We start from the raw sequence: 21,990 nt of genomic DNA, 5'->3' as shown, positions 1-21,990 counted from the left end.
TTTCAAAATTAAAAGCATATCCTGAGCTCAAACTCTCCACATCAAGCTGCCTGCACTTATGGGTCTGTATGTGTGTGTGATGACGGTGTTTGTTGATGCTGGACGGAATTTGACATTTCTTGTCAGTGACGCTGTAAACAACAAACTCGCGTTTCAACCGCGATGGCGAACGTACCGCAAGAATTATCGACTATTTGCCGATTTTGTTTGTGCCAGAACGTGAAACTTCTGCTGCCGATTGTGAAAACCTTGCACACACTGTTAACAATCGAAGACATTGAAAGATTCACCGGGATTGAGGTGTGATGCGCATGTTTTCGATGCACCATAGTCAAGGAAAACATTGGAGGGAAATTCAATTATACTTCTCATTTTCAGATCGACCCGACAAACCTATCGTACACAGTGTGTCTGGAATGTATAAACAAATTGAAAATATCTACCGATTTTCGATCGTTGTGCTTAACTAATGATGTACGCTTTAAATTGCTGCACAGTATGCTGATTTCAAGTGCCCGAAGCACACCGCACGTACCCATAGTATGTATAGATACTTCTGATGATGACGATGATCCGATGGATTGCGACAGCTTCGACAGATCCTTTTCTGGCAAAGCTCGCAATCGAGAAATGTTAAACGCTGCAATGCAAGGACGTAAATCACCAATGGAGGAAATAATAACAATTGAAGACGACCATCACTACTCGGCCAACCACATCGAGCTTGGGGAATCGAGCTTAGGTTCGGAGGAAGAGGATAGCGATCCTGAGGACTACAAGAACACCAGATTAAATCCTTGCTATCCAGTTGTCTACGGTGCAAAGAAAAAGCTCGGGAAGCGGAAAGCGCACCTTTGTGATGCATGTGGCAAATGGGCCACGGACCTGTCGTATCATTACCAAACTCATGCCACCGAACCTACATTCGCCTGTCCCCATTGTCCGACCATGACAAAGCAAAAGAATAGTTTGGTTTCACACATCAAAGCAGTGCACATGAAAATGATCACTAAAACGTGCGAAATATGCGGTAAAGGCTTCATTCACCACAAAACGTATCGATATCACATGGTAAGGGCAAAATCCAACTACGCCGCATGTGCTATACTAAATGATTTTTTTTCTTCTCGTTTTTAGCGGTCCCATCAAAGCGAAGGAACTACTTTCGAGTGTAAGGAATGCTCTAAACAATTTATCCATCCAAGCGGACTTGAGCAACATATGAAAAAGTGTCATAGTATCGCCTATAAATTGGCATGAGTTGTTAACGTTGATAAGGTCCGAGTTAGGTTCGCTCACCAGTGGCTAGGACTATTGTGGCATCTTTTAGATACAAAATTATCATTGCACTCTCGCTAAACAGATGCAGATATTGCTTCAAGAACAATATTATCAAAAGTGTGTTTATGATGGAATCAAATATTTTACACTAGGTACAATTAAAACCGTTGGCTTGGTTTCAGAGTGAATCTAAATAGGCCATGGTTTGGTTGCCTTCAAAATTGATTTCTTTGTAGGGTTTTCAACAAAATATCTAATAGCTCCATGAGTGTTTCCAAATCGTTTCTCAAGCTCTTAATAATAAACTATTGATAATAACTTTTCAGTTAGCCTCGTCGTTTCGTTATTTAAAAAACTGGTATTTTGTCGAGTTTTCAAAAAGCTTGTAGCGAAATTAGTTTCAAATCCCGATACTTTTTACGAAAGCAAACGCATATCCTAAGCTCAAACTCTCCACATCAAGCTGCCTGCACTGATGGGTCTGTATGTGTGTGTGATGACGGTGTTTGTTGATGCTGGACGGAATTTGACATTTCTTGTCTATGACGCTGTAAACAACAAACTCGCGTTTCAACCGCGATGGCGAACGTACCGCAAGAATTATCGACTATTTGCCGATTTTGTTTGTGCCAGAACGTGAAACTTCTGCTGCCGATTGTGAAAACCTTGCACACACTGTTAACAATCGAAGACATTGAAAGATTCACCGGGATTGAGGTGTGATGCGCATGTTTTCGATGCACCATAGTCAAGGAAAACATTGGAGGGAAATTCAATTATACTTCTCATTTTCAGATCGACCCGACAAACCTATCGTACACAGTGTGTCTGGAATGTATAAACAAATTGAAAATATCTACCGATTTTCGATCGTTGTGCTTAACTAATGATGTACGCTTTAAATTGCTGCACAGTATGCTGGTTTCAAGTGCCGAAAGCGCACCGCACGAACCCACAGAAATGGATTACGATAGTTTCGAACAGAATCGTGCGGAACATAGCTACGACGAATCAGTTTCTAGCCAAAGTCACTACGGAGAACGCATACACACAGAAAAGCGCACTGAATATCGTCAGCAAACACGGAACACAACCAAAGGGCAAACGGCGCCAGGGGAAGATGCACACTTCTACTCCGCCAATTACATCGAGCCTGGTGTAACGTTAGTTTCGGACGAAGAGGATATTGATGAGAAGGATTTTATATTCACCCAACTAAACACTTCCCATTTTCCGTCAGTCAAATACGAGCGACAGCGTGGAAAGCGAAAACTACACCTTTGCAACGTGTGCGGTATTTTCGTAAAGCACATACCGAAACATATAATCAATCACGAGGACGATATTACAGAAGCATGCCCACACTGTCCCGTAAAAATGAAGCAAAAAACCAACCTAATTGCTCACATCAAAACGGTTCACCTGAAAACAATCAACAAAACGTGCGAAATATGCGGCAAAGGATTTGTGCATCATAAAACATACCGATATCATATGGTAATAGTTGTGATGAGAGCACGTGGACGGTGCGATAAACTTTCGTTTTTCATTTTTTAGAAATCACACCAGGACGAGGGAAGAGTATTTGAATGCCAGTCGTGTTTGAAAACGTTCAGCCACTCAAATGCTTTAAAGGACCACTTCAATCGACTTCACAATATCGCGAGGAAGCAAAAATGAACCATAGTATGGTTGAGGTCGTATTAAGGCAAGCATGACTTATTTAGTGGCTAGAACGATTCCTTGAATGTACTTCTGAAAAATCACATTTTTTCATAACTGAATTCAATTATCGGATGCTTCTGTACCGGGTGTTCAAGATGAAAGGTAGTAACGATTTCTTAGAAGGCCAATTTTAGGTGAACTCGATCGTTACTCGAACAGCGGTTGGCTCGAATGTTTTGGTGGTGAGAAAACACCTCCATGAAGCTAGCGAAACGAGGCAGACTCGTGCGTACATCATACCGACAGCACCTTCCAGCTACAACGAAATGTTCTTCCTATGAATCTGCGGCTGAGCGGCCGGTCGGTAAAATGTTAAGTAAATGCATACAGCTTGAAATAAAACTGGAGCGTACACACGTGACATGTACCAAAATATTATTATAATATTCCGTTAATTGGAACAATATGCTAAGGGCTTGGACTCGAACCTTATCAATGTTCGTTGTTTCCCATTGCACAATTGTTAATATAAATTAATTAATAAGTAGAAAACAAGAGCAGATTTGAGTCAATTTAATATGAAGGAAAAAATAGCTGATGTGCATGTTTTAAAATGCGTTATGTTGACAGGTATGAGATTGCAGTTAGTTCTCAAAGAAATAGGTGTGTTGTTCGTCAAATCATTTTTGGAAATTATGTGCGTGACAACTTTTCTAGACGTTCATGATATTCATCCATAAGTGACCCGGTGCGGTTCGAGGCGTATTGCTAATATCAACGAGCTTGGGTCCCGTTTTTGAGTTTACCAGTCCAAACGTAGACAAGCTTTGCCTGGAATCCATGGATTCTTTCTTATTGCATTCGGTTGTTTACTTGCAGCAAAAAGCTGGAAGTTTTACCTTTTTACTTTCGTCCTTAGATTTGCGTGCCCTTGGCAAATGAGGCAAAGTCCCCGACAGCAACGTCAGCAACAGCAGAAAACACTTGAGAAGGAGCAAAGCATGTGCGAGTCTTATTTTTATTATTGGATTCGAGATGACCATATGCTTTGTTAGCTCCGGGTCGATCTGTTAAGAGTCGTATGACCCATCACTACTAGGCATCTGGAGCTTTTGACAGTTAAATCATGGATTGTTGTTTACCAACAATCATATACTCATTGCTCCTAGAGATGGAGAACGAACCGGACGAAATATTGCAAGTTTGCCGTTTCTGTTTGTGCCAGGACGAAGAATTTCTTATTCCCTTAGAGGATATGTTGGACTTCTCTCCCAACATATACAATATAGCACTATTAACAGGCATTCAGGTAAGATGCATCAAATTCTGATCACCGCATTGCATCGCTTAATCAAACGTGTCGTTGCCGATTTTATAGATAAACGAAGCAAATATAGCATGGTACTTCCTATGTCTAGAATGTACAACGAAACTGAAAAGCTCCATCACCTTCCGGAGCAACTGTTTGAGCAATGATGCGCTTTTTCATGAGATATCCACCGTTCTCAAGGCGAGCGTTAAGGACGCCAGCGCTCCAACTGTGGAAACGATCGAATTACTATCGGATGACTCGATGGATAGCGATCTACTCTCCTTGATCAGTAGTTTAGAGAAGCCCGAGCTCGAGCCCGACAGCCGGCAAAGCTTTGACGAGAATTTATGTATGTCTACACTCTTCCAAAGCCCAGAGGAATCTTGGGTTGGAGACGATGCCGAAACAGACCTCTTCTCGTACTCCGCTAACTATATCCAACCGGGAGAGATTTTATTTACTGAACCAGAAGTTCGTTCGAAACGCGTTGATTGGAACAGCAGCTTAAATCCAGAACCTCCACAACCAGCCATTTGGAGACATGTACCCGGCAAGCGAAAATTTCACCTTTGTGACATATGTGGCAGAATGGTTGTGCATATTGAAAGCCATGTCCCAGTTCACAAAGAAGCTGCTTACAGCTGTTCACAATGCGGTGTTAAAATGAAGCAAAAAGCTAATTTAGCACAACACATTAAGCAAGTGCACATGAAAGTCGTTAGTAAAACGTGCACTATATGCGATAAAAGCTTCATTCACCACAAAACGTATCGATATCACATGGTACGTATGACGAAGCTTTGTGCATCCATGTTGGGGATTAATCATTAATTAATCACTTTATTTTGACTTTAGCTCTCACATGAAGGAAAATCCTTTGAGTGTCAGGATTGTTCCAAATCATTCAGTAATATCATCTACTTAAGGGATCACATTAACAGGCTTCACAATGCTGGCAAACAAGTTCGCCAAAAGGGACCGGGGGAGAAGATTGGAAGGTAGGTAAACAAACTTTCAAAATAGCAGTTAATAACATTTGTATAATATTTGGTAACATTTCATTGCAGAAAACGGTACCGATCCCGGCCCTGTGTGGCCGATTTTGCAAAGAGTGATTAAAAAGCAGTCTTCTGTGTGGTGCAAAACAACAAAAAAGCAAGCAAGCCAGCAAGTGCAAAATCGTCGATTCAAAAATGCATCAGTTGAGCAGGAACATGGGAATAGGGAGAGCATTTTTACTTGGTTGATAAAGAAAAATCACTTGGAATGGTAAACAAACTAGGTCGATCTAATAAATGCGCCGTGAAAAGAAACATGTTATACGAGATACATCAAATTATCCAGACATTTTAGTAATAAATCGAAATAGCAGCCGTACAATTGTCAAGTCGTATCGATAGGGACGTTAATCCAGAATTGAGATCTCGTGTTAATGAACAAGAATTTTTACATTTTTTATAACACTGCGTATCCAATCTTTTCATTTGTTTTATGTTGGTTCTAATTCCGAAACGTTTATACTCAGAGGCAGAGCGATAGCGTCTTCGAATGGAATTAACGTGCAGCACGTGCTGTGTATGCATGTGTGGGTGAGACATCTTCAATGAAACATGCTTGACATTTGAGGGGTGATCATGTTGTTTACCAACAATCATTCTTCGTCGTTTGGTGGTGTACACTTCGCTGCAACCGAAAATGTTTAGTATTTGTCGGTTCTGCTTGGGCCAAGACGACGCATATTTAATTCCTCTGAAAAGTTTATCCGAGTTTGCAGTTAGCATGCAGGATTTGTTGCTATGTACCGGTATTCAGGTAAGAAACGCGTTGAGTAAAGTGAAAAACCAAAACTTCTGCGATCAGCAAGCTGCTGATCTACATACTCGGTATACTTTACAGATAAACGATGACCTCATACCATCGTACGCCATGTGCCTGGAGTGTACGAACAAACTGAAAATCGCATCCACCTTCCGACAAACCTGCTTAAGCAATGATGCTCTTTTCCACGAACTTTGCGCTATGCTAGTTGCTAGCGCGGAAGCTACACGTGAAGAGACGGTAGAATACTTGGAGAGTGAAATTGCGGGCGAGGCCACGACATGTCACGACGAATTCAAAGTAGAACCCGTTGAATGTGGGCCCAGCGAAACGGATTGTGATACAAACAGTTTGCAAGAGATCTTGTACGAGGAAGAGTACATCCAGGAGTATCTGGAAGACATAAGCACAAACAGTAGTACCGCAGAGGCCCTGAACGACGACACCTTTTCGTACTCTGCTAACTACATACGCGCCGGCGAATCCTTGTCCGATGACGACGAACAGGAACCCGATAATGTTTACAAGAACATAAGACCACCACACTTCATTAAACGCAAAGGTGATATTCCAATGGTTGGTGTAATCTGCAGCGAAATTACCAATTCGACCATGCGGGACGATAGCTGGTTTGAAAACGATCGTCCATCCGGGCAACGAAAACTACATCTTTGCGACAAGTGTGGTTTAAAGACGCAACATCTTAAATCTCATCTGGTCAACCATCAAGAGGATTGTGCGGAAGCATGTCCCCACTGTCCGAAAAAATTTAAACAGAAAAACAGCTTAGCATCGCACATCAAAACCGTACACATGAAGATGATTGGGAAAACGTGTACCATATGCGGGAAGGGCTTCATCCATCACAAAACGTACCGATATCATATGGTAAGTGAGCGAGTGGCGACGGTAGTAGGTGCAGCGGTTTGAGCAGTGAAATTAAACACCCATTTTCCTTCCAGCTTACACATCAGAGTGAAGGAAAAAGCTTCGAATGCAAGCCATGTTCCAAGACGTTCGTAAACGAAGTGTATTTAAGAGACCATTTCAATAGACTGCACAATCTTGCCCGAAATGAATTATGTGGCAGGAAAAGACATACAGAGCAACAATAAATGTTTTCCATTTGTGTAGACTAATCAAGAACGAAATATGGTTTTTGATGTTAACTTTCATACCAAGTATTTTAGTTAGAAATTGCTTAGAACTAGATAGAAACAATGTCATTAAATTTGCCATTTTCATTTTCACCGCTGCTTAAAGCCCGTCTACCCGGGAGGAAGGAGCAGCATAAGTGGCGGTCTTCACACGGTAGTACCCGGGATTCAAATCCCGTTCAGCCTGTTCCCCCTCAGTGAGGAATGACTATGCCACTTCGTGGTACCAACAAATCTAGTACCTCTAGTAGTCTACTATTTGATGGCCGGCGTGATTTAGAAAGTCGTTAACCCAAGAAGATAATTTTAACTACATGGTTAGCTGAAGTATGATGAAGATCTTCTACATTTTCCCATGAGCAAAAGATGTTCTAGTTTTGCAAAAGCAAAACATGTTCCTTTTTTCACCGAAATCGCACCAGAGTGTCAAGTGATCACTTGGACAACAGAAGATCGTTTGCTACAAATCTAAGTTAAAATAAACAACAGTTTTCTATAGTGAACCCTCTACAAATTCTTAGTCAAAAGGTGATTACTCAAGCATACCAATTGTGAAATTTTCTGTTTTTTTTATTTTCATATTTTTGTTTAAATTTAAATTGCAATTCTAGACACTTTTCAATGTCTCCCTGCAGATGCAGCTGCGTTGTTGTGCTTGCAGTCTTTTGACAGTTGCTCCAGTGTTGTTGTTTATCACAACACTTTCCTCACGGTATGATCGGTATGGAACCTCAAGGAGTACAAAATATCTGTCGATTTTGTCTGTGCCAGGACGAAAATCTGCTCCGTCCTATAACCAGAACACTAAACACCTCACTTACACTCGAAGATATCGAAAGTTTCAGTGGTTTAAAGGTAAGTGTCAGCAGCATACTACGTTCCGAATGTACCGTCGTACTGACTAAAGTTATTTACCGTTTTGTGTCTTCATTTTGCAGATAAACGCGAAGGAAAGTATGTATTATGTGATATGTTTTAGATGTGCACAAACATTAAGAAGTTGCTCCAACTTTCGTCAATCTTGCTTGAACAATGATGCACAATTTCAAGAGCTGCTCGAGGTGTTAATTGTCAGTGCTGAAAATATCCCGTGTGAAACAGTTGAACTATTAGAGGTTGATGCAAACGATCCGTTAAATTTACATTTTGATGTTGCTCACTATGATGATGATGGCAATGATGACGACAATGTTGGTGACGATGATGATGATGATGATGATGATGATGAAGATGATATTGTCACCAGGAGACACCAGAAGTCCTACAAACAGGAAACAGAAACTTATTCTGCTAATAGAATTGATATCGGTGAATATTCTTCCTCCGACAACGATGAGCCAGAGCATCAGTATAAGCGTCCGCGAGCATACAATAGCAAAGAGAATGAATTACATTGTTATGGTATAGCATCACGTGACAGTCCCTTAGAGGAGGAAAAACTAAAGACGAACGTAATTAACACAAAACGAACCAGAGAATCTTACGCTCCGCAAGTGCTATGCTGCGAGTGTGGTAAATTGGTAACAAACATTTCATATCACAAGCAACTGCATAGAAACGAAAAGAAGCACGCTTGTCCACACTGTCCGATAAAAATGACCAGTAAAGGAAATCTTGTGAAGCATATACAAGCTGTGCATCTTAAACTCATATGCAAAACGTGCAAACTGTGCGGCAAAGGTTTTACCAGCAATAATTCATACCTATCGCACATGGTAAGTGTGAATTGCTTAAACTGGATCCATTATTTGCAGATAATCGTACTCAATGTTGTATCTTGTATTTGTGCCAGCTTACTAAACATGGCATTGGGAAACAATCCAAGTGCAATGTGTGCTCGAGATTATTTAATCACCGATCGAGCTTGGCTGATCACATGCAGAGAACTCATTCGGATGTAAGGAATTTGGAATGTGAGACTTGTGGCAAGTTGTTCAAAATGCGGTAAGTAGTCACGTTACTTTATTAATGTATTAAATTACTATTTTAGTATCGTTTTGTTTTTTGTTTTTTTAGAAGAGCGCTGACGATTCACATGCGTGTTCACTCCACGGAACAACCGTACCAGTGTAGGCAATGTCCAAAGCGTTTTAAAAGTAGTTATGCTAGAAACATTCACGAAATGACACATAGTGGCATAGTGTTTGAATGCGGCATTTGTGGCAAAACGTACCGCTACAAATCACTTCTCAACATGCACATCAGAAAGCAGCACCCGAAAGTGATGGTTGAGAATGAAGAGGAACCGGAAGGGCCCAGCATTAGCTATGAGTGAGATATTGAGCTGAATAATGTCTCCATCCGTACGCGGGACAGCCTATCCAGCTACAGGTAAAAAATGTCAAGGCAGCCAGTAATGGCAGGCCTCAAAAGACCTCTCGAGGTAGTAGAGCCAAACAAGAAAATGTTTTCTTAAACACAGGAGCTTTTTAAGAAATGTCTCAGTAATGTACTCTTGTAAAGAACTGAATGTCAAATGTCGTACGAGGTCGTTCCTCTGAAGCAAGGAATAATTTTCATGGAACGTAGTACAAATAAGTCGAAGACAAGTTTCACAGCACAAAGTATAAGTGTCTCCATATTTAAAACAATATACAATTTTAGATTCTTCAATAAGAAGACGTAGCGGAAGTTGGAGCAAGTGAGCCGCCTAGAGATTTCAGTTAAAAATTCAGTTTAGGCGACCAGGTATACAAAATTTTGTGAAAAATATTTAAATTTTTTCACTTTAATCATCTTTTTTTCTGATGATCAACTAAATTGTGTGTAATCTTATAATATTTCTACTAGTTTAAACAAGCTCTCAAAACATTTAAAAAACTAAATATTAAAAAAAACTGTGATTTACATGACAAAGTGGAGACAAAAAGACGTCGAATTGCGAAGGCAGCAAACAAAAACAATTATTTTATCACAAGAAAAACCCAATTTAAAAATAAAATAAGTTTAGGGGCAATAACAACACCACTATTTGAGGCAAGAGTGCTACAAATTTTTGGCTGATTTTAGTGAGAGTTGAGCTATAAAAAGCTCAGCTTTGGATATCTCAATCAGATATGTATTTTCTTCAATGTTGCCCCAATACTAAAAAAACCTCCTAATTTTTTACCATTTTTTAAACATTCATTAAAGTGGTACTCTTGCCGTAATTTCCGTCAGATTTTTTTTGATTACTCGTTCAGTTAAAATCATAAATTGTTTTAAACATTGAAACACTTGTTTTATGACTTGGAAAACACTGTAACACATTGCATGATTGTTAAGCTTGGAAAAAAGCTGCATTGGCGTCAGTGGTGGATTAACATATGGATGGAGTTGGTGGCCGAGAGGGAACTCGCCGACTAAGGTGACCTCGCCGTCCAAGGAAGCCTCGCTGACCAAGGAGACCTCGCCGACCAGGGGCTAAGGTTAAGGGGATAAGGTCAGGTTCAAAACAGTTAAAGACTACATTAAATTCATGGCTCATTACACCAAACGGATGAAAGGAGCCAAAACGAGTCCGGCGTTCGTCCACGTCAAGTTATGCTCTGGCACGGAACGATCGCGGTGGGACGTACAAACCAAAGTCTAGAAAGGAGTACCGGCGAGTCGATCCGATTTTCTAGAAGACCTACGACGAATAGCCTGCGTGTGTTGTATGTACGCTGGACCAGACAGAGGCTCAGTAGCGGTGAATTCACGCTGAATGGACTCCAAACGCGATATAGAGCGAGCAGCCGATGGCCAATATATAAAAGCCGATGGCTCCAGCTGGTCATAGAAGCTCAGCATCGAATCAAGGAGCACCTCTAGGTCTCAGGCGCTCCAGAGTCGCTTTTCCAGAATAAGTTTGTCTATTGCACCCTTCTTCCCGCGTTCAACACTTATAATTTAGATCCGCTATCGGGTAGTGTTCGGCCACGATATCCATTCCGCAAAGGGCCTACATACACTGATTAGCATTGCTAAAAAAAGAGGAGTTTTGTAAATATAAGTAGGAAAAATAATTTCTAATGCCGGTTATTTGAATTGAAGGACAACTCCCCATCAATATTTGCCAATATTGATAGTATAAAATAAAAAATTGGATCCATTTTTCGTGCCGTGGCAGTAAAATCACCTGCCTTCCCGATAACCCTGTTTTTAGACACCAGATTCCACCCCATTGGACCCCTGACCCATAGCTAATCCATATCTTTGCTCGGCTCCAGTTGCTCGATAACATATCAAATATGATACAATATTGATGACCGGCTAGTACCGTCCCTTTTATCGAACAGATACGCCTGAAGCATAGCACACTCTCAAACGCTCGAGATAAGCAAGCACCAACGGCAAATAATGTTATCACCCTCCCAGCAAAGGTTTGGTTCTCCGTATCGTATCGGATACGTTCCGCGCAGTCCTTCCTCCAATTATCGATGCAGTGTGAGCTGGGCAAACGTTCCGTGTACACCAGGTGATGCGAACGAAAAGGGTACTCCCGGATTAGCACTCGAACCTCGCCACTAGAACATTGCAGCAGTTAGTGGGTGTTGTAGCGTTCAGGTGATAGGAAACAATACCTCCAAAAAAACAAAATGGGGCAACGTGTTTCGCGGACGGATTTCGAGTGGGTGTACGATGACCAACCGCACACCTGGCGAAGGCAGGAAATGGTGAAAAAGTATCCGCAGATAAAAAAGCTATTCGGACCGGATCCACGCTTTAAGTACATCGTGTCCGCCATGGTGCTTACGCAAATTGTGATGCTGTACGTGATGCAGAACCAATCGTGGGGCATGATCGTGCTGGTGGCTTACTGCTTCGGTGGTGTTATCAATCACTCGCTAATGCTAGCAAACCACGAGATATCGCACAATATGGCGTTCGGGTATGCACGTCCGCTTGCCAACCGGTACTTTGGCATGTGGTGCAATCTGCCGATCGGTGTACCGATGTCGGTATCGTTTAAAAAGTACCACAACCTTCACCATCGCCATCTGGCGGACGATGATCTAGATCCGGATGTGCCAACGCTGCTAGAGGCGAAACTTTTCTGCACAACGTTTGGCAAATTCATCTGGGTATGCTTGCAGCCATTTTTCTACGGACTAAGGCCACTGTTTGTGAATCCGCTGCCCGTGACGAGGCTGGAAATGATTAACACGGCCGTCCAGCTAACGTTCAACGCGCTGGTAGTGCTCGTGTTCGGATGGCGCATGATGGCTTACCTCCTGATCGGATCGGTGCTAGCGATGGGACTGCACCCAGTGGCCGGACACTTTATTGCGGAGCACTACATGTTTGCGAAAGGCTTCGAAACGTACTCGTACTATGGGCCACTAAACTGGATCACGTTTAACGTTGGCTACCATAACGAGCATCACGACTTTCCCGCCATACCGGGCAGCCGTTTGCCTGAGCTGAAGAAGATCGCACCCGAATACTACGAAACGATGCCGCAGCACACCTCCTGGGTGCGTGTACTGTACGATTTTATCACCGACCCGGCCGTCGGGCCGTACGCTAGAATCAAGCGCAAAAGTCTCGACAAACCGAAAGGAGCAACAGCAGCAGCACCACCGTCCAAATCGATTGGCCTGATCAGTGATTCATGGCAACCTGAGGTAGAGCAGAAAAAAAGATAAGCCACCCTTTCCTAACGGTTTGTGTACGTAATTCGTTCGGAAAAGCAAGTTTTGTAATAAAAATTTGACAAGAAAGATAACAAAAAATATTACGGGTGATAGGTAATGATAACAGTGATAGCAGGTGACGATTTTGTGATCTAGGCTTGTGCACTATACATGGTATATGAATGCTAATGAAAGCCATGTGCGTGATGGTAGTAACGATGTGTAAAATGAGTAGATTGTTTCATGTGTTACTCAACATCCGAACGGAGATCGATTGTTGTATTGATAGCTTTTAGTGAACGACCAATGGACATAAAACATAATCAATGACCGGTACATTCCATGGAAACTCACCACAAATGTTTATGGACCATTGTCTCGCGAACCACTAACACCCACTTTAGTCAACATTGAACTGTTTTAGAGAAGAGGTTGAAATGCAAAAATCTGATTAGTCGAAATGGTTGAGTTACCCTGTGAAAAAAATGGTTTACATAACATTTAAGTTTTTTTCACGTCAAAATTAGCATAAAAATTGTATTATATAATTGAATTGATATAATAAATTGAAAGCGTTTGTAATTTTCAAGTTTTCAGAAAACATAAATGTATCGGCGACTGTTTGTTCGCCTGTTTGACGTGTTTGTCCTTGCGCGCACCCACTGTATATGAAGCGTTTCCCAGCTGTCAAGCTTGTCTACGTCCCAGGCAACGCGCGTTGCTAGGCGATTTTTGTTTGCAAACAATTCAAGATGCAGCACCACGAATACATTCCAGCACAAAGATTTCCAAGAAGATGAGTAATTTTCGTGAAAAACTGTTAGCTAATCTTGATAAAATTAAGCAAAACGGTACGCGCTACGCTTCGCAGTTTGATGGGTTGGATGTATGTATTTATACTGTTGCTTTTTCGGCACCTGCACAGATCTGCATCATCAGTATCCTTCGAAGACGAACGATGAAATAGAGGATACACTGTTTCAAAAGTATCGAACGGAACTGGCAGCTAGTAGTGGAACCGGTAAACCACCCGATCAAGTACAGACAGAAGCTCAGGGCGATTCTACTGTTGATTCGTATCGTTACATTCCCCGGTTTCACTTCGAACTGCCGAAGAGTGCCGACTCGCTAGCGCAAAAGTTGCGTGAAGAAGCGCGCACACTCTTTCTGCAGAAGCGTAGCAAGGAGCTGCTCGATAATGGAGAGTTTAAGTTGCTGTGGAGTTTGCTCGAGAAGCACCATTCGCCACCGTTGGTTGGTGAGGAGCAGTACATCAACTACGAGAACTACTGTAAGGTGGGTATAATAGCAGGGGAAAAATTTCGACGCTACCTTACAGCGACCACATTTGCCCGGCTACTAGCGTCGAGCAGCAATCCGGGCAAGATCAGTGTCATCTCCCTGTTCAACTACACCATGCGCAAAGTTTGGCTGCAGCAGACGCGCATCGGTCTCTCGCTGTACGACTATACCGGGCAAGGATTTTTGAGCGAATCGGACATGGAATCGTACATTCTGGAACTGATTCCCACCTTTCCGCAGCTGGAAGGGTTGGAAAAATCGTTCCACAGCTTCTACGTCTGCACCACGGTACGCAAGTTTTTCTTCTTTCTTGACCCACTGCGGACGGGACGCATTCGGATACGGGATGTGCTTACCTGCAGCTTTCTGGACGATCTGCTCGAACTGCGCGACGAAGAGATTCCGAAGGATGCCCAGGAACTGAACTGGTTTTCCGCACCTTCCGCACTGTCGGTGTACGGACACTATCTGAACCTCGACAAAGATCACAACGGGATGCTAAGCAGGAAGGAACTGATTGGGTACGGTTCGGGCACGCTGACACCGATCTTTCTCGAGCGTGTGTTTGCCGAATGTTTAACGTACGACGGCGAGATGGACTACAAGACGTATCTGGACTTTGTGCTAGCGCTGGAGAATCGGGCCGAGCCGCAAAGTTTGCACTATCTGTTTCGCATCCTGGACGTCGAGCATAAGGGCTACCTGACCGCGTTTACTTTGAACTATTTTTTCAAAGGCATCCAGGAGGAACTGTCCGCCCATCGGGCCGAACCAATCAACTTTGACGATGTGAAGGATGAAATTTTTGACATGGTAAAGCCGGCCGATCCAACCCGTATCACGTTGAAGGATTTAATCAGCTGCGGTCACGGTGAGACGGTCGTTTCCATACTGATTGAGTTTCACAAGTTTTGGGCGTACGAAAATCGAGAGGTCATGGTAACGTCGACCGCTAGTGACGATACGCACAATTTATGATATCAAGCTAGCATCAATGGCGAGCAGGTGGAACAACCGATCGAAGAAGATGATGAATGTCGAACGGTGTTTTAGGAGCGCCGAAACGAAGCATAGATTACATTCGAAGGGAAAGAAGAAAGAAAACATTCCTAGCAAATGAGCGACTTACAATCGAATATTTCATCGAATCAGTATTTTTTTAAATCCGGACGGCCTTTTTGTTCCGTCATATCCCCTTATTATTAGCACACCAACTCATTATAAAACCGACAAACGAACAAATGACTGAAAATAAACGATGCCTTTACATACTTTTCTTACTCACCTTCAACCGAATTTAAATGCGTTTTTCTTTATCTGATCCGATTCATTTCAACCATTATACGTAATTCAATTAATTCAATTATTCAATTAACTTTTTTTATACGTAATTCAATTATGTTTATGTGTATTGCTTTGCCGCTTGCCTGGAATATGACACTTTTCTGGTTGCCCGAGAAACGGAAAAAAAAATCCTAAACTTAAAAAAACAATGATAAACTTTGTCAGTTGGCCTGTATTTATTTCACGCTGATTGCATATCATACAACGAAGTTCATTAACGACAATTAACGACAGGCCCTGGTAACGTCAAAATGAATAAAAACTTCCTATTACGCGACCAAGCTAGGCAAGTCTTGGTGAAGGGCTATCTCACTGTTCCTCTTTAGGAATAGTGAGCAAAAAGTGACCTGCCAGCGCAAAGTGATCCGAACCGTACACCTTATTTGGTATGCACCCAATTTCCCAACAGCACTGCTGCACCGTTGGCAGGGCGTAAGTTTTCAGCAGCTCCAGGTTCCAGTTGGGCAGTTTACGATTACATTCGGCCACCGAACGGTACGGTGTGTAGAACATATAATCAACCGTTATCCATTCGTTCTGAAATGTGGTTGCATTCTGTTGATCTTCCCCATCGTCCTGAAAATGGCGGTAGGCCGAGTTGAGCACAAATCGATGATGAAGTGAACCGGACGAAAACACGCCTCGACCTTCGGTCTCCGTTGGAGGCACATTCGCAATGCTCGATTCGGCCTCGTTTGTGGTCGGCTTCGCAGCGTGATGGTTTGAGTGGTGAAGCTGAAATTAGTAGAAACGTTTTAAGGACTATCTCACCCGTCTAGCGTTGTGTGTACTGAGCAAGATTGAGTGAGTGATTTAAATTGTCCTAATGAATTATTTAAATAAGCTAATCACAAAGAGTTTTTAAATTTGTTTTGGATTCGAATCACAAAGAATGTTTAAACACTTTTGAGAATCATTATTATCAAACTCACTAATAAGACGTTAATAGTCGCCATTAAATTAGATTTAATTGTTGGCAGTAAAATAAAAACGCTACTACCTTCGTCATGTGGGAAGGTGGCACCTGGTCGCGGTGATCTTTCTCGCGATCCTTGAGCGCACTATGCTGACAACTGTCGGTAATTCCAAGCGCTGGTGGAAGGAAACACTTGCCAATCTTTTCCCCACGCCGTTGATTAGACGCCTTGAGGGAACGCTGTTCAAGTCGATCGTAGCGCAGAAAACCATTGATCAGCAGCTGGTACGGTGCAGAGAATGGTTGCAGATTAAAATCTCCACATAATATGATCGGATCGTACTGCGGTAAACCGTTCAGCAACCTGCCACTGTACGCAAAACGGTCCAATTCGGCCAGCAGGACCTGTATCTGCGCTAACCGAATGTCCTGTCGGTTGGGATTGTACAGTAGGTGCGTGGTGGAGACAACGAGCTTGGCTCGTGGGTTCGCTTTTAGCGCTAGTTTCGCTATAATAGCCACATTTTCTCGGTTCAATTTCTGGAAAATAAAAAGCACTCAAATAGTGTTATGATCTTGAAAGATTCCCGAATTTTCAATCCTTGAAGATTCGCCGATAGTTACTTACATTCACATTGGGCTGGTAAAATTCTACCTTATGGTCGCTAACTAAATCGAACAGATCGCGCCGGTAGAACAGTGCACAGCCGTCCGTTTTATCGCCACCGGTACGCTTCTTGTACAGCATAGCATAATCCTGCTTCAACCGGCTGCAGAATGTCTCGATATGGTTCTCCTGCAGTTCCTGCACGCACAGAATATCCGGATTGATGGTTTCGATCTCTGCCGTCAATCTTTTCGAGCGCTCTTTCCACGGCAACGCCTGCGGATCATGCTGACTGTACAGTTGCGCATGCGAATCGAGCAAATCCTGTGCCAAGATGTTGTAATTCATCAGCGTAAATTCGATACGATCTCTAGCACCCGGCCCGTTTCCGGGTGTTTTTGCGTTGGAACTGGACCTTGACCCTTTATCACGCTTCCCCGGGACCGGCTCCCAGCGGCGGTGCGTTCCGAGGATGGAATTCTGATTAACGAGGTTTGGGTTGGCCGCTGAATGATCCATTTTGTTGCTTATCTTCCAACAGCCGGTCGGAACATGTTCCGTAGTACGCAGCCACCAGTTCGAATGGCAACCGAAATTTTTCAGCAGTCGATGATCGATAAATACCGACAACAGCCGTTTCATTCACGTGAAAACCGTGCGCACTTAACTCGCTTTGCAACACAGGACAGGATACTGCACTCTCCTACTGATGTGGCGTTATTCAACCGGGGAGAAGAGCGCTGCAAGCAGAGAACGAAAACGCGAAAGTTTAGACATTAATTGTCGCGTGAACCAGGAGGGTTTCTTATGCGCGTTACTTCTATACGTAAATGCAATACAATATTTTACCTAGAGCGACAAATTAACGGTATTTTTTTCCACGAAAAACGACACAATGCGGGAAGGAGTTTTTCTCGGTAGCCAAACTTTGTAAATAAACAAAGAGGCGACAGATACGTCAACTGTAGCTGCAGGGCTGTCAAATCATGTTGGACAATCGGACGATTGCAAGAATCAAAACATTATTGTTTGTTTCATCCATCGTTAAGGGAAAATGCAAAAAAATGTATACCTTATTTTTTCAAGAATATAAAATACACGTTTGATTCCTCACTCCTATTAAAAATACAATTTCAAATGCAATTTCGAAGCGATACACGAGCAATTCAAAATTCAAGTTCGAATTTTTTTGGATTGTTCGAGTTCGAAACGAACAGCCCTGTCTCGGTTTTCGGCTGACAACATATGAGATCACTCGGATGCTGAGAAGAGGCTCATGCGATCGTCATGTACAACTCGCGGATGGTAGATTAAGTGCATACCAGCGGGGAAAGAAAAACATTCTTTAAGCTCTCTACACGGTACATGCTGGTGGAAATTTCATATGTTCAAGTGTTTTATCGAACGGTAAACGTGCAAACATAAAGTGCGACAGCGAGAGCAGCGTTCCACCAAGCCCATTCGCCCAAACTAGAAGGAAAAATATGTTGCTCACTGGCGAAACACAGACGAATGGTTTAGCACCTGCAGAAGCAATGTTGTGCAGATGTGGTGAGGTGTTGTGAAAAATGATGTTAATTATTACCGGCTAGTGCGTGACGAAATTGTGCAAACCGTCGGTCCAAACATTCCTGCCCCCGGTGGAGGGGGAGCGTGCAAGGGCTACTCTCATTACTTCATTCCGTTTTCGATCGAGCCCAATCGCTTTGGATGTCGTGGGCAGGCCCCGCAGCATCGACACGAAACACGTCAATCCCCAACCACACCACTGTCAATGCGAAGGAAAGCTTCAACATAGGGGCTGCTCCAAGAAGCGTAATTCTCAACCTCAAGTGCCGGCCAATTTGTTCGCCCAAGGAAGTGGTAGGTTAATATTTCAGGAAAAAGGAAAAAAATATATGAATGATCGTTGAAGACTTTCCCTCTTCCTTTGCCAAAGCATCCAACGTCTTCGTTGGCGGTGTGTGCGTGAAGTCCCTGAAATCGTTTCTTGACATGTAGCGCGCGAGTCCGTGCTTGTGTGCGTGGGCCTCAAGAAGTGCTTTCGACCATGCGATGGTATTGGTGAAGAAAAACCGTTTGTTTATGTGAAATTGTTGGAATTCCTGAATTCCGTCCTGCCTTGTCGCTTGTAAGCAAGAAAAAAAAAAAACGACGAAGATCGCGACATTCGTGGGGCTGGTGGTGCTGCGTGTGAAAAAGCGTACCCCAGCGGAGCCATGCGAAGCGAACACAACCGGAACGGTGAAAAATGATTTAAAAAATCTACGACACAAGTTTTGGGGGGCCGTGCTTTTGATTGTTTCGGATCATCGGAGAATCGTATTTTACTGCACTGTGTGGATCCCGCAAGTGATGTGCCAACCCAGCCTTAAGTGCATAAGTTTCCATGGTGAAGAATGCAACATCCGATAGACACGGGGGCTGGGTTTGTAGTTAGCGATCGTTGAGATAATGACTTATCGCGAAGAGCAAATTAAGGTGCAATTAAAGAAAATTTAGCCATTCTGCAGGCTAATGATTGGGTGCAGATTTTTGCAACAAAATGTCGAAATAATCGATTGATCATGCAGAGCTGGTACGTGGAAAGATGCCAGTTTTGTCACACGAAAAGGATGAGCCACAGAATCTCGTGCCATTGCCCCGCCCGGTACTGTGGAAACCTTTTAGTGGATGTAAATTATAGTTAGTGTGATCGTGTACAAATTTTTTAGAGTGCAAGCAAGTGTCATTCACGTACAGTAAGAGAAAATTAATTTAAATGGAATTATAATGCTCACTTGCTACGGTAAAGTACATATTGTAGACGTGTAGAGCAAGAGCAAAAATCCGTTGAACGGATTAAAACAATAAACGAAGCAGCAGGAAGCAGCAACATAAAATATAGGTAAGTAACTTTTTATAATAAAACACAAAACACAAAACATGCAGGGAAATGAAAGCACACCCAACCAATCAATCGCTTACCGGAAATCGATTCGCGTTTCACGGCCCGATATCCGGTGGCTCCCGGTGTGGTGGTGGATTCGGTTGGTTTTAGCCGCGGTAACGCGACACGTCCCATATATTTGATAAAGTTTGATCTTTTCTATTAGTTTCTCCAGCCTCTGCTCGTGCGTATCTTTGCATATGCAGCCAGAGACAAACACACACATGCACACATATATTCATGAGAGGCATTCACTCTCGACGTCATCATCATCATCATTCGCCGTCTACCGGTATCGTTTAATTTGCATTCAATGAAATGTAAATGATGTGTGCGGGTTGGGTAGACACTACACACTCCAATTCCAGTGCGCGTTTTGGTATTTATGTTCATCCCCCATGTGTTTCTTTTTTTTGCTATCCTCCGTACCGTGTCGTATAATTTAAAAATGCGAAGAAATGTGATGTTAACTAACTTTCTTTCTTCACACGTGTTTAATTATTACCGTTTGTTGATGCTGAAGATTGAATCGGTTTTCTGATTATCAAGCACGATCGTTGATAAGATAGAATAAGACAAAAAACAAAACACTCACTGTGAAATAACGTATTGAAGTTGCTAGAAAACACATGCAAAATTGTAGATTTGTGTGGTTTATTATTAGAGCGGGTTCGTCGCTTGCGGTTCCGTTGAAGTCTTTAGAGCTGGTGAGACTTTTTCGATGTAAAAATATTTATTTTGTTTTCAAAATATTATTCAAAGCGTACAAAAGCGGTAAATAAAATGTATTTTATGTTTAAAAAAAATTGTGAGTAAATTTTTAGAATTTTCTTGCACAACACTTCTTGCAACCAACTACGCTCGTGGGAATCTCTTTCTGCTGCGTGCCATGGGCGTGTAGCTGGCATGATTTGTAAAACATTGTACTCGTGTGCATGCGATTGAACATGACATGCATGCAGAAACAGCAGTACGGTACAACAACGTTATTGAAATGCTAATCAAGATCGAGATCGAGCAAAGCATTCCAAGGCTCCGAACAGGGAACGTGTGAGAACAGGAGCAAATTTGTGTTTATTATTCGGCATTGTTCTATACACAGAATAAAGATTGCTTTAAAATTAGTTACATACTTATGTGGTACTTCAACCGCTTCGCGGTCTTTTCCTCACCATAATCGCGGACTTTCTGGCGGAGGCATCAACGCCATCACACCATCTCAATTTGCGCCTACCAAGCTTTCTCTGATCATGTGTACAAACTAAAACAAATTTACGGGCTGGGTCGTCCGGTGTCATACTAATTACATGATCAACCCACCGCAGCCTGGTGTGACTATTTCGCTGTATGATAGTGAATCCAAGAATACTTCTGAGCATCTTCCTCTCGACCGCGGCGAAGGGAAGGGTTTCGTCAGTTTTAGGTAGAGTCTATCTGCGGTCAACTATCCGTACGTCACCCTTGCGTAGGTTGGGATTTATTAGCAGGGCCGCTGGTTGGTGCCATCACCAATTTGGTTTTTGCCTCATTAATCTCCAACTCAAGGTTTTCAGCCGCCTGTTCGATCCTCATACAAGCTTCGGCTATGTAGGAGAGCCTTAAACCAATGATGTCAAACCTCTCTAGCGCTAGCTTGAAGAGTAGACAGACTATCCCTTCTCCTTGACACAGGCCCTTGTTGGAAGCAAAGGGACCACCTTGAGTTTTTCATCCAACCAGGCACCTGGATGTTGGTCATTGTCATTCGTACTAGCCTGGTAAGTTGCAGCTCCACCATCCTCTCCAAGATCTGCCGCATGGTTAAGATCTGATCAGTGGTAGATTTCCCGTTTCAGGATCCTCTCTGATAGTTACTATCTCCTCCACGTATGGGACAAGTCGATCATGCATTATTAGGGAAAACATCTTGTAGACGGTTTGAAGACTTTGATACCCCTGTAGTTGCTGCTTTATAGCTTACCTTTAAAGCTTCTCCTTTTATATGGGAAAGATGATGCAAAGATTCCAACCACAAGGTATTGATTTGTTATCCCATACCTCAGTAATAACTTGTTGTTCTAGA

The 21,990-nt window shown here is 42.7% G+C and overlaps 8 protein-coding genes across 8 annotated transcripts; 7 read left to right on the top strand and 1 right to left on the bottom strand.

Annotated features, from left to right (window-relative positions):
* The first annotated feature begins 134 nt into the window (after positions 1-134).
* Positions 135-1,260, top strand: LOC126567486 (zinc finger protein 37-like). The gene is made up of 3 exons (XM_050223704.1): positions 135-300; positions 379-1,071; positions 1,138-1,260. The coding sequence occupies exons 1-3, from the start codon at positions 163-165 to the stop codon at positions 1,258-1,260; spliced, it is 954 nt and encodes a 317-aa protein (XP_050079661.1). The 5' UTR covers positions 135-162.
* Positions 1,261-1,832: 572 nt separating this feature from the next.
* On the top strand, positions 1,833-2,972 carry LOC126568370 (zinc finger protein 37-like). The gene is made up of 3 exons (XM_050224835.1): positions 1,833-1,998; positions 2,077-2,778; positions 2,839-2,972. Exons 1-3 carry the CDS (start codon positions 1,861-1,863, stop codon positions 2,959-2,961), a joined length of 963 nt encoding a protein of 320 aa, XP_050080792.1. The 5' UTR covers positions 1,833-1,860; the 3' UTR covers positions 2,962-2,972.
* Positions 2,973-4,117: 1,145 nt separating this feature from the next.
* LOC126567484 (zinc finger protein Gfi-1b-like) lies at positions 4,118-5,377 on the top strand. Its single transcript, XM_050223703.1, has 4 exons — positions 4,118-4,255; positions 4,325-5,041; positions 5,114-5,256; positions 5,326-5,377. Exons 1-4 carry the CDS (start codon positions 4,118-4,120, stop codon positions 5,375-5,377), a joined length of 1,050 nt encoding a protein of 349 aa, XP_050079660.1.
* Positions 5,378-5,953: 576 nt separating this feature from the next.
* LOC126567483 (zinc finger protein 615-like) lies at positions 5,954-7,191 on the top strand. Its single transcript, XM_050223701.1, has 3 exons — positions 5,954-6,070; positions 6,155-6,964; positions 7,039-7,191. The coding sequence occupies exons 1-3, from the start codon at positions 5,954-5,956 to the stop codon at positions 7,189-7,191; spliced, it is 1,080 nt and encodes a 359-aa protein (XP_050079658.1).
* A 712-nt stretch (positions 7,192-7,903) lies between these two features.
* Positions 7,904-9,508, top strand: LOC126568215 (zinc finger protein 32-like). Its single transcript, XM_050224657.1, has 4 exons — positions 7,904-8,088; positions 8,172-8,948; positions 9,026-9,177; positions 9,250-9,508. The coding sequence occupies exons 1-4, from the start codon at positions 7,948-7,950 to the stop codon at positions 9,506-9,508; spliced, it is 1,329 nt and encodes a 442-aa protein (XP_050080614.1). The 5' UTR covers positions 7,904-7,947.
* Positions 9,509-11,792: 2,284 nt separating this feature from the next.
* LOC126568324 (sphingolipid delta(4)-desaturase DES1-like) lies at positions 11,793-12,912 on the top strand. The gene has a single exon (XM_050224784.1). The coding sequence runs from the start codon at positions 11,793-11,795 to the stop codon at positions 12,840-12,842; it is 1,050 nt and encodes a 349-aa protein (XP_050080741.1). The 3' UTR covers positions 12,843-12,912.
* A 660-nt stretch (positions 12,913-13,572) lies between these two features.
* Positions 13,573-15,179, top strand: LOC126568194 (serine/threonine-protein phosphatase 2A regulatory subunit B'' subunit gamma-like). The gene is made up of 2 exons (XM_050224635.1): positions 13,573-13,681; positions 13,756-15,179. The coding sequence occupies exons 1-2, from the start codon at positions 13,627-13,629 to the stop codon at positions 15,108-15,110; spliced, it is 1,410 nt and encodes a 469-aa protein (XP_050080592.1). The 5' UTR covers positions 13,573-13,626; the 3' UTR covers positions 15,111-15,179.
* A 606-nt stretch (positions 15,180-15,785) lies between these two features.
* On the bottom strand, positions 15,786-17,641 carry LOC126568165 (protein angel). Its single transcript, XM_050224593.1, has 3 exons — positions 17,021-17,641; positions 16,477-16,932; positions 15,786-16,211 (listed from the first exon to the last, which is right to left on the bottom strand). Exons 1-3 carry the CDS (start codon positions 17,639-17,641, stop codon positions 15,786-15,788), a joined length of 1,503 nt encoding a protein of 500 aa, XP_050080550.1.
* Between the last annotated feature and the right edge of the window lie 4,349 nt (positions 17,642-21,990).

This window comes from Anopheles maculipalpis, chromosome 2RL (genome assembly GCF_943734695.1).
Source record: "Anopheles maculipalpis chromosome 2RL, idAnoMacuDA_375_x, whole genome shotgun sequence".
Taxonomy (NCBI): Eukaryota; Metazoa; Arthropoda; class Insecta; order Diptera; family Culicidae; genus Anopheles; species Anopheles maculipalpis.
This window is presented reverse-complemented; position numbering and strand designations above follow the sequence as displayed.

Excerpts from the sequence above, each read along its gene's own strand:
- LOC126567486 (XM_050223704.1), top strand. The coding sequence starts at position 163 with ATGGCGAACGTACCGCAAGAATTATCGACTATTTGCCGATTTTGTTTG. Across the intron at positions 301-378 it reads AAAGATTCACCGGGATTGAG|ATCGACCCGACAAACCTATC; the intron begins GTGTGATGCGCA and ends TCTCATTTTCAG. Across the intron at positions 1,072-1,137 it reads AAACGTATCGATATCACATG|CGGTCCCATCAAAGCGAAGG; the intron begins GTAAGGGCAAAA and ends TCTCGTTTTTAG.
- LOC126568370 (XM_050224835.1), top strand. The coding sequence starts at position 1,861 with ATGGCGAACGTACCGCAAGAATTATCGACTATTTGCCGATTTTGTTTG. Across the intron at positions 1,999-2,076 it reads AAAGATTCACCGGGATTGAG|ATCGACCCGACAAACCTATC; the intron begins GTGTGATGCGCA and ends TCTCATTTTCAG. Across the intron at positions 2,779-2,838 it reads AAACATACCGATATCATATG|AAATCACACCAGGACGAGGG; the intron begins GTAATAGTTGTG and ends TTCATTTTTTAG.
- LOC126567484 (XM_050223703.1), top strand. The coding sequence starts at position 4,118 with ATGGAGAACGAACCGGACGAAATATTGCAAGTTTGCCGTTTCTGTTTG. Across the intron at positions 5,042-5,113 it reads AAACGTATCGATATCACATG|CTCTCACATGAAGGAAAATC; the intron begins GTACGTATGACG and ends TTTTGACTTTAG. Across the intron at positions 5,257-5,325 it reads CCGGGGGAGAAGATTGGAAG|AAAACGGTACCGATCCCGGC; the intron begins GTAGGTAAACAA and ends ATTTCATTGCAG.
- LOC126567483 (XM_050223701.1), top strand. The coding sequence starts at position 5,954 with ATGTTTAGTATTTGTCGGTTCTGCTTGGGCCAAGACGACGCATATTTA. Across the intron at positions 6,071-6,154 it reads TGCTATGTACCGGTATTCAG|ATAAACGATGACCTCATACC; the intron begins GTAAGAAACGCG and ends TATACTTTACAG. Across the intron at positions 6,965-7,038 it reads AAACGTACCGATATCATATG|CTTACACATCAGAGTGAAGG; the intron begins GTAAGTGAGCGA and ends TTTTCCTTCCAG.
- LOC126568215 (XM_050224657.1), top strand. The coding sequence starts at position 7,948 with ATGATCGGTATGGAACCTCAAGGAGTACAAAATATCTGTCGATTTTGT. Across the intron at positions 8,949-9,025 it reads ATTCATACCTATCGCACATG|CTTACTAAACATGGCATTGG; the intron begins GTAAGTGTGAAT and ends TATTTGTGCCAG. Across the intron at positions 9,178-9,249 it reads GGCAAGTTGTTCAAAATGCG|AAGAGCGCTGACGATTCACA; the intron begins GTAAGTAGTCAC and ends TTGTTTTTTTAG.
- LOC126568324 (XM_050224784.1), top strand. The coding sequence starts at position 11,793 with ATGGGGCAACGTGTTTCGCGGACGGATTTCGAGTGGGTGTACGATGAC.
- LOC126568194 (XM_050224635.1), top strand. The coding sequence starts at position 13,627 with ATGAGTAATTTTCGTGAAAAACTGTTAGCTAATCTTGATAAAATTAAG. Across the intron at positions 13,682-13,755 it reads TGATAAAATTAAGCAAAACG|ATCTGCATCATCAGTATCCT; the intron begins GTACGCGCTACG and ends GCACCTGCACAG.
- LOC126568165 (XM_050224593.1), bottom strand. The coding sequence starts at position 17,641 with ATGAAACGGCTGTTGTCGGTATTTATCGATCATCGACTGCTGAAAAAT. Across the intron at positions 16,933-17,020 it reads TTTACCAGCCCAATGTGAAT|AAATTGAACCGAGAAAATGT; the intron begins GTAAGTAACTAT and ends TTTATTTTCCAG. Across the intron at positions 16,212-16,476 it reads CACCTTCCCACATGACGAAG|CTTCACCACTCAAACCATCA; the intron begins GTAGTAGCGTTT and ends TACTAATTTCAG.